The sequence below is a fragment of the Sus scrofa genome, chromosome 1 (genome assembly GCF_000003025.6).
Source record: "Sus scrofa isolate TJ Tabasco breed Duroc chromosome 1, Sscrofa11.1, whole genome shotgun sequence".
Classification (NCBI taxonomy): domain Eukaryota; kingdom Metazoa; phylum Chordata; class Mammalia; order Artiodactyla; family Suidae; genus Sus; species Sus scrofa.
The window spans coordinates 215797532-215808013 of NC_010443.5; the positions used below are offsets into that span (position 1 = coordinate 215797532).

The window sequence follows — 10482 nt, forward strand, 5'->3', positions numbered from 1 at the left end:
CAGTTAAAGGAACCAAACTTCCTTGGAGAAATGGTTGAATGCAGGACTAGGGCAGGAAATAGCCAAGACAGGCCTGGAGCACCTTTTAGTGCCAGAAAGAAAGTGATTTAATAAAACAAATAAAAAACAAACTCCAAATAACAGGGGTGTGTGGAAAGGACGTGCAAGAACAAAATAACCATACTGATGTAAACAAATGACTGGAAAATGGAGAATAGACAATAATTCCTACATAAAATAATTTCCAATAATTTCTGTAGATAACCTGACCTCAAAGAAGCAAAATACTTCACTCCCCACTCCTTAATTGTAGGCTGCATATAGTGACTTCCTATTAAAGAATTCACTATGTAGGAGTTCCCTGATGGCTCAGTGGGTTAAGTATCTAGCATTGTCACTGCTCTGGCTCTAGTTACTGCTGTAATGTGGGTTTGATCCCTGGCCTGGGAATTTTCACATTCTGCGGGCATGGCCAAACAAATTCTCCCCCCCCAAAATGCCATAACCCCCCAAATCCAACTGAAAGAATACTGTATGTAAAGGGAGGGTGGGGGAAAGTAACTTGACAGTACAAAAATGTAATGGAACACTACCTCGGCCACATAATTAATGTTCACGTCAACAGTGTTAAGTTAAAACCCGACATAAAACCTAAATTCTAATTACCAAATAGAATATTGATAGTACAGTGACGTAGATAAGTGATGAAAACAGCACCTTACCTCTGTGTTCTTCTTCCCTAGAAATGATTAGTATCTGATGAGGAAAACAAATCCTAATGTGGCATTTTACAAAATACCTGAACAATACTCCTTGAAACTGTTACTATCAAAAACAAAGTCTGAGAGACCACTACTGCCAAGAGGAATCTATGGAGATGTGCCAACTATCTGTTTTAACACTAATGTAAATGTAACATAGTATCCTAAACAGGATTCTGCATCCATAAGAGACATTAAATAAAAGCTGTGGTAAGAGCTACGTGGTTCATTAGTTGCAACAAATGTGCCACACTAATGTAAGAAAGATGTTAACAAGTCAAACTGGGTGTGAAATACATGCAAATTCTGAAGCATCTTCCCAATTATGCTGTAAACCTAAAACTGTTTATTTTGCTTTTTTTTCTTTTTAGGGCTGAACCTACGGCATATGGCAGTTCCCAGGCTGGGGGTCAAATCAGAGTTGCAGCTGCCTGCCTATGCCACAATGATGCCAGATCACAGCTGCTGTCTGCGACCTACACTGAAGCTCATGGCAACACTGGATCCTTAACCTACCAAGCAAGGCCAGGGATGGAACACACACTAGGATGCTAGTCAGGTTTGTTACCTCTGAGCCACAATGGGAACTTCAAATAATCAGCTTATTTAAAAAATAGTAAATATCAAGTAAAAAGTTTTGGTTAACTGAAAGAGGGATGAAATCCATTAGTGAGGTAGACAACAATACAGCAAGTGAGCTACCATTATTCAGTCAATTGTGAGCACTATACAAGGCACTGTTTTCATTTATGTCTTGTACTTATTTAAGTTTATCCCTAGACTCTTGCTACTTTTTTCCTTTTACTAAATGATTATATCAAGGAAAAGTTATTGGTATTTGTATAGCCACTTGTGCTAATGGCTCATAATGTTCCAATATATTTTCTTAGCTTTGCAGGTACTCCTGAGTAGTGACTGACTTCTCCAGTATTTACAACTTTGTTTTCTTTGTTTGGCTCCTATCGTTAATGGGGATGTTTGTGGCTTTTTCCCTACCGTAAAGCATGATTCTGGTTATGGTTTAAAATATTCAATTTATTCCATCTGCTCCTCTTACCAAGCATATTTTTAAAGTAAAAAATAAATTGAAAATTTTACTTAGATGCAGAAAACACTTTACATTAGATCATATTTTCTTTGGTTTATTAGTATGATACATTATATTATATTAAAGTATTTCCTAATATTGAACTATCCCACTTCCTGACAAACCACACTTGGTCAAAGTATATTCTTTTAATATATTTTTATTAGCTAAATATAACTTAAGCTTTACATTAATATGTAGTGACACTGGTGTTTTTGTTGTTGTTCCTAGCTCAAGGATCAGATCTGAGCCACAGTTGCAGCCTATGTGGCAGCTGTGGCAACAAGGACCCTTTAACTTACTGCGCAGGGCCAGGATGGAACCTGCATCCTTGCATTACAAAAATGCTGCGGATACCCTTGCACCACAGAGCGAACTCCTGGTGTGCTTTTTATTATGTTTTAGGTTATTAGTGTTACACTAATTTACTAAGCAAACAGAAACTCCTTTTCCAATATTGTAGGTCAATGTAGATGTCATAATTATATATTCTTTGGGTTTAAAGCAATCCATCAGTTTAGCCAGGCCAGGAACTTTTATAAAGCTCTTTGCCAGTTTTGCTTCTTTCCATTTTATGGATCTGATTGCACTTTCCCACAGATTCCAGATTTTCTCTATTTGCTTTTTTTTTTTTTTTTTTAGGGCTGCACCTTCAGCATATGGAGGTTCCTGAGGTAGGAGGTGAATGAAAGCTGCAGCTACTGGCCTACGCCACAGCCTCTCCAGATTCAAGCTGCTTCTGTGACCTACACCACAGCTCATGGTGTCACCAGATCCTTTAAACCACTGAGCAGAGCCAGGGATCAAACCTGCATTCTCATGGATACTAGTTGAATTCATAACCCACTGAGCCACAATGGGAACTCCCTCTATTTGCATTTTCTTTAGTAATTCATTCTACCAGTCTTTAATTGTTAGCTTTGAAAATGCTCTGAAAAATTAAGTTTGGGTCCCAATTTATCTCAATTAGTAAGAATTAAGAAAAATATAGGAAAAAACTGTCAATTATTCCTATGAAATTTGTTAAAATTGAATTTGAAGAAGCTGCTGGGTAACAAAGGTCAATAAATCAATTGTTTTTCTCAGAGCAAACAAATTATAATTTTAAAAGGAAACCATTATAGTAGCCTAAGAATAAAGCTACTAGAAATAAAGATATCAAAAGAAAATTGAGAAGACGTTAAAGATCTAAATTACTGACACCATCTATCATTCCACGAACAAAGGACTCGACATTGTAAAGATGTCAATTCTCCAAGAATATCTACAGATGTATTTCTCATCAAAAATCTCACTGTATAATTATTTATTTGTAAAGTTTTGACAATTCTCAAATTTCTACATGCAAGTGTTAAAAGCTAAAACCCAAAGCATCCTTGAAGAGGAATTAAATTTGGGAAATGGGGGAAAGGGAGATATCAAAACAGTCTACCAGTTCTTAGAACAGTAGGAACATTAGGATAAACCAACAGGAGAACACAATACAGAGCAATTTGGCCGTATCCTGGTGAGTCAACAACCAGCACTTCAACCTCTAGCAAAAAATTCCAAAAAAAAATTCTTGAGCATGTACACCAGGATACATATAATAGGTTCAAAACAGTACTATCCAAAACAGCTAAAACAGCCCATCTATCTATTAATCATGGATTAGATAAATCTATTGTGGACTGTTAATAAAATGGAATAATGTAGTAGTTAAAAATTATAGCTATATGTGTAAAATCTCAAAATTGAGAAAAAGTATCAGTGTATTATATAAAGTTTAAATATGGGCAAAACAAAGCATTGTTTAGAGATATGACTTTTCTAAGTTTTAACACTAAAGAAAAATAAGATGATCATAAAAGTTAGAACAAGTAGTTTACTTTTTAGGGAGGGAGAGGGAGATGTGTTCTGATAGAGGCATATAGGATGCTTTAAAAAGGCATCATTCTACCTCTTAACCTTGGTGAAATTACATAGGTAATTTCTTTGTTCTTTGATCTGTACATAAACATTTTATATATTTGTCTATGTATCTTTGATAATTTTTTAAAGATTACTTTTAAAGTTAAAAAAGTAGCAGTCCAACTGATTTTACTTTCAAGCAGCAACATTTACTCATGTACACATCCTGAAGAGAACAGATCTATATTCTCACAATTAACAAGAAGTCTTAAGAATACAACATACCTTATATAATCCAATGCCAGGATCAATAAGAAAATCATGAGCTGATGTAGATGGCTTACTTGAAGGTCCCACCCTTGGGGTTTTCTTTACCTTAGGTGGACTATTAGAACAGGGTTTGGCCGGTACATCAGTCTGTTTAGATGTGCTAGGAAGGTCAGGGTCTGGGCGAACTAGTAGTTGAATTATATCATTCAGTCCAACATCATAATCAAATAAAGTATATCCGTTTTCCAACTAGGAAAAAAAAAGGATATAAAAAGATTAAAATGCTTTTCTTAAAACTATCTACATCCTTAATTATCCAGCCAAATTATTAAAACACAGTTCATAGCATTGCAATTTAGTGATCTTAAAACCATTCCTATTACTTTATGGCTTCTGATATCGGCATCTTCTCAGGACCTCGATGCATTTTAAGCTTCATCTGGTATTGACTATAGAGAACACCAATAGCCACCAAAACCAACAATTTCTCATTGATGTGATGACCTCATCGCCTACTCAGAAAAACTCTCAACTTCTCACCAAGTGTCAGGTATTACAGAACAGTGCCTCAGTCTACTGTAAGAAAGAAAAGGTGACTTTTCAAAGTGAACTGTTTTATGATTTTATTTTCATAGAGACGTTAAGTTAACCATTTTATCTTTCTGTAGCAGTGTCAGTAATTTTTTTCAAAAAATCAAGCAGACATGAGTTCAAACAGGCATAATTACAATTCTTGCTCATTCTATTCCAACTTGCAGAAAATTCTAAGACAGACACACAGGGAAAAAATACCCACATGACTAGTGTAATGCATCTACAAGCCAACACCACCAAGGATTGCTAGGAAGAAAGCAAGAAGCTAAAAGAAGAAAGGAGGATTTTCCCTTAGAGACAAGATACCAAGACCAGCTGACACCTTGTTTTCCAGCTTCTAGAATTGCTAGAAGAGAAATTTGTTTTCTCTCCCTGAGGTTTGATACTTTGTTACTTATAGAAGCCCTAGGAAACTAAGTCTCCATTTTGTTTCCTTTTAACATTCAGCTGGCTATTTCACTCAATTCCTTGAGGATCACAACTATCATTTCTCCAGAAACAATACCAATTTAATCCCTCTTCATTTTTCCCTCCATGTAACACTTGTCACCATCCACAACTGTAACACAGTAAGACTATACATATTTGAAAAGTCAACCAAAGACAAAGCATGAAAATCTGTTCTTGAATGGCAAATCTTCCCATGTACCAGGTTACGTATGTACCAGATAGCTTTAATTCAAGTGGTCCAAGAACTCAATTTAGCACAATCCTGCACATTATTATAGGTTTCACAACTGTTAAACAGAACAAGGAATTGAGAAATTCAAATTTTCCAGTGATTATGTATACATGTATGTGTAACTGGGTCCCCATGCTGTACAGTGGAAAACAAAAAAACAACTTTCCCAGTGAGGGAATTAAATTGACATTATGTCACAGATTAGTTAACATGCTTATTTCAAGTAAGTCTAAGGAGTCCCCCAAACCTGTAAGCAGATACAACTTTATAGGGATAGTATGTTAGCATGGCTTATCTGACTTAAAGAACAAGAATTCATAATCCTGAATACCTGGGAAAACTCAAGGAGCAAGAAACTACACCTTCACCACTTCATTTGGACTTTCTCCAAAGCCCCTCACTCATCCCATTAAGGACACACTAAATCTGGAACAACTGAAAAACCGTAACTTTGATTCTACATACATTCCACCTTCTGACAAAAAGATGTAATGTTTTAAGTAGGGAAAGAAAAACAAAAACCTCTTAACAGCACAGAACGAATTAATTAACTGGTAGAGCATTCCCCAAAATCAAGACAGCCGTTAAGCTGGTGAGATAATTGGAAATTCAAAGTATTTCCATAAGCTTTTTTTCCATTGAAATTTGAGGTGAGAGTTACAGGGAACTTGGGGGCATTCTCATACCCAAGCATTCTGACTAGCTTTGGCCAAGTGATCAGAATAAGTACAAGCTGCTTCAAGTGGTACCTAGTGTGAAAGGGAAAACAGTATCTTAAGTCAGAATAAAACATTAAGCATTATCGGGGCATGAAGTGCTCTAATAGAAATCAGGCCCATAGAACATGTAACCACCTTTCCTCAACTATTCATGCTTGCTATGATAGCTATCTTTATCAGAATTATCTAGTCTTTCCCTAATTCATAGGTACCCTCCTAGTTTTCCTTAAACAGTGATTATTATCCACTGCACAGCAGTTCCACACAGGCTACTGGGAAGAGTTGCAACAACTGTTGGAATGATTTGTTATTTTAAAAGTACTGAAGCCCTCCCAAATTCAATTAAATATAGATAAAAAATTACCTGCATTTAAATTATGTTCCAATTGGGGGAGAAAGGAATTGAGTCATTTGGGAATTACAAACACCTATGAGCTTCAGGTTTTTTAACTAAGGCCCAGCAACGTCTCACAGCAGAAAATGTTTTTGAGAACTGCTATCCTACATAGAGTTGCAGGATTTGTGCTATTAGAATGGCAGGAATGGTCTAGAGTTTTTTTCTTGAATTGAGTTGAAGAAATTCCAAGTAACAGGAAGAAATGCAACATTTCGCAAGGGAAAACTAGGAAGCAAACACCAATTGACAGTGAATGAGAAGGCAGAGGGGGAAGTCATTCCCAAGGGGCTACGGATAGGCATACAGGTGGAAAGCATTAGTAACTTTTATGTATCTTTCACAGCATATACAGAACACACACACACACACACACACACACACATTTAAGTAGGCAAACACTTTGTAGCCCATGTGAAAACTGAGTCCAAGGGCAAAAGGCGACTACTCAAGTTTTTCTTCACCTCTGGTTCATTGCCCACATTTACAATCTATTCTAAGAGTCCTTACAGTGGTACAAAGGAAGCAAAGAGGGGAGAGAATGCTTTCCAATTAGGAAAAGCTCTAGGTTTTCTCAAGATTTAGAGATCCACCAATGTATCTCTTTCTAAAAAACAAAAAGCAATCCCTAGTGTGCACATTCAACATCGCAGAGAATATCCCAGTGAGGTTACCCTACTCTAACTGGAACTTACAGCCCTGAATCGCTGCCTGGCTCTCCATTTTGACTCTCAAAAGTGGAGTCAATCACACAATTACAGTGCTTCTCCAAGTTAATTTGCATACAGACCACCTGGGAACCTAATTAAAATACAGATTCTATTTCAGCAGGGTGGGTGTGAGGCTCCCAGGTGCAGCTAATGCTACTGGTCCTGCTGATCCTGGGACTACATTTTGAATAGTAAGAAACTAGTAGGAAGCTGCCTTCTTCAACATTCATTATCAAACTCAGGTGTTCATGATAATCTCCCACAGGGTCTTGTTAAATTCACTACTTGCAATTCTGTTGTGAGCTGAACATCTGTAATAAATATCTACAAAAGATTCTGATGCATACCAAAGATTAAAAGAAGCAAACCTTACACACAAAGGTGAAGGCAGGGGGACTCCTTACATCAGGGAAAACTGTAAATTTGTTTTTATTTTATGACATTTTGCACTATGAGAAAGGAATCTTGAGGATGGGACATCTTTTTCTAATAAGCACAAAAGCAATTTACAAGAATAAGGGCAGCCCTGTGACACCAATCCAAAGCAGCTTGATATAGATACACTATCCTGTCCACAGGCTGTAGACTCCAAAAGGAAAGGAGAATATAGATAATAATCATTTCATCTCTGCTTGTCAGATCATAAGGAAGTAAATACAGCTGGAGCAATGTCTTCCTTCTATCTCCAACTCAAGTGAGGCACCCACAGTCCATTCCTAATTCTTGTTGGTTTATCCCCATAGTAAAATCAAGTAGTGAGTTATCAACTCCTGGAGTAAAAAGTTCAAAAGGTTGTTAAGCTCAATAGTTCTTCCCTGAGCTTGGAATAGCTTCCTGGTTTGTCAGAAGGGCTACTTGGTTGCCTTGAGTTTAACCCAATCCCTACCTTTTCCTCAAGAGAGCCAGGTGCACATTTTCCTTTTAGTGTTATTTGATAATTAGACTATATGGGCATCGCCCAGGAATTCATTTTCATGCTTTTCTATCTCTGGTGAAGTCACTAAAGTATCCCAGGAATTCAAATACTATTGTCCCTAGCTAGAAAATAAAATTCAATAGACTTTGTTACATGCTTTTCACTTTTGACCAAAAAATTAAAAGGTATCAGCCTTATAAAGCTAAAGAGCGTTTAATACACATACATTTATTTCTAAAGCAAAGTTTGCAAACAAATTGAACACCTATTTTTACAAGTCAAGCACTAGAGGATCAATATAAAACTGGATATTGATATCAACGATACTGACACTTATTTCAAAACAAATTTTAACAACCCCTCGCTCTTTCTCAGTGCAATCTTGTTACTCTGAAGTTTCTGGACAGTTTTCAAAAGGTAAGCCTATGAAGAGGAGAAAAATACTCCTCTCAAACCCGTTGGCTGTAGCAAAACGCTACTTCTACCAAATGAAAGAGAGTTACACTTATTTCAAACTACAAGATTGGAGCCAAAATATGGTCTATCAACTGGAGGATACCAACTTTGTTTTGTCTTTACAAAGAAGAAACAAGAAATACACGATGAGTCTGGGTCTCCAGGTACAGATCACGTGAACAGGAAAAAATCTTCAATGGGCCAGATCAGGGCCATACCATACAACTACCAGGGACGCCCAAACACCCTAGGGCACCGCCAAATAACACTTTCAGCCTTCAAGTATGTACCGCTAGCTATGCTCTAATTGTGTTCAAAGCATGGGTGAGAGACCTATGAGAAGGTGAGAAATAAGGGCAAGACACATCTTTTAAACCGTTTTTCACTCTGAATATTACCCCTCCACACCCCCCGCCAAGACTGGCTAGTTTAAACCCGGTCCCAGGTTACATCTACAGCTTCTTCAGCCCAGGTCTCTAATCTCCCCCAAGACAGATTCAATTCCAGGAAAGGAGGGGGCGGGCAGAAGTTCTGGAAAGCCTTCGAACCTTCAGTGTATACAAATCCCTTCCACAGAGAGGAGGCAACTTAGGGTCTTGTGCCTGAGAACAAGCAATACGTAAGTTTCCCCTCCTATTTGGGACCCAGGAGGGCGGTAGAGCTAAAGAAAGGATACAAGCCGTTAGCCGGGTCAGCGCTGCCGGGAGTCAGAGCCGCCAGCCCTCCCCACCTGCACTTTGGCATGGCCGCCAGAGTCTGCTGCCCTCCCCGCCCTCCAGGAGCCCGGACCCCACCAAGCGCGGGAATAAGAGGGAACCCAGGCGCCCTAGCGAGCGGCTGCTGCCCCATTGAGAAAGGGCGGTGAGGTCTCCGGGCTCCGGGTGCCTCCGACCCCGCGAAGCGCACCTGCACTCAGGGCTGGCGAGGACCCCCGCCCATGGCCGAGCTCTGAACCTCGCGGGCTGCCCACCCGAAGTGGAGCCAGGTACATTTTGCACATGTGGGGCACCAAGCACTCCGGCCCGTCCAGCTTAAGCATCCTGCCAACGCTCCGCTGCCCTTGCTCGAGCTTCCCGTGGGGGGCGGTGGGCGCGACTCACCTGCTTGCCCCGGTAGAAGAGGCGCTGGCACTCGGGCCGCACGTCGAACAGTGCCCACACCCGCTCGCGCAGCTCCTCAATTGTGGCTTTGCGGGACACGTCCTCAATGGTGCGCGTCTGGGACCCGTCGATGGTGCGAACCTGGATCCACATCTCGGCGCCGGGAGAAGGGGCCGGCCCTGCTTTGTCTCCCCCTGCGCTCGGGGCGCCGCGCCCCGCCCGGCCCGCGCCGCTTCCCGGTCCGCTCTGACTCTCCGCGGCTGGCGGGCGAGCGCGCGCACCAGAGAGGAAGACCGACCAGACGCCGGGCCGGACAGGCGGCGGTGAATCCTAAACTAAGCGCCCACCCAGCAGAGCTGAGGAGGGAAGGAAACCGGAACCAGTCGGGAGCGCGGCTGCTACCGCAGCCCCCACCTCACAAATAGGAAGAAGCCTTGTCTGCGCCGCGCGGAGTGTTTACTTATAGAGCTCAAGCTCCCACATGGAGGTCACGGCGCCAACCCGGATCTCGCGAGATCTATGCCGGGCTCCGCCTTAAAGAGGAAGCAACTCAGGAGGTGGCCACAGACCAGAGGAAACTAAAATGGGCGGGGTGGGAAGGGCGGGGCGGGGGGGCGGTGCTTTGGTGAGCCGTTACTTGCCCCTCCGCCGGCACCTGGGCCCTAGACACGCCCTCTAGCCTTCGGGTTGCTGGCGGTTACAAGGCCGCCCACACGGGTTGCCGCTTTAGACCTGATTTCGGGACCAAGGGCGAGAGCGACCTCTCAGGCCTAGCCAATTCGGTTCTGTGGTATCAAAAACACCAAAGATAAGAAACTCTTATGTGCAGTTGTACGACTATGAAAAGTGGGGTGAGTGCATGCGGGCGCGGCCTAAATTTGTGAGAAAGCACCTAAGGAAATG

General features: G+C 40.9%; 1 protein-coding gene across 3 annotated transcripts in view; it reads right to left on the reverse strand.

Moving 5' to 3' along the window:
- Positions 1-10099, reverse strand: part of UHRF2 (ubiquitin like with PHD and ring finger domains 2) — a 77419-nt gene extending 67320 nt beyond the window's left edge. For 2 of the 3 annotated variants that reach the window (XM_021063938.1, XM_021063942.1), the window contains exons 1-2: positions 9580-10097; positions 4024-4257 (exon numbers count right to left, since the gene is read on the reverse strand). In XM_021063938.1, the coding sequence (XP_020919597.1) occupies positions 4024-4257; positions 9580-9732 (387 nt within the window). In that variant the 5' untranslated portion in view covers positions 9733-10097. Of the gene's footprint in view, positions 1-4023; positions 4258-9579 lie in introns of all 3 variants that reach the window. The other variant, XM_021063944.1, reaches the window with a different exon arrangement.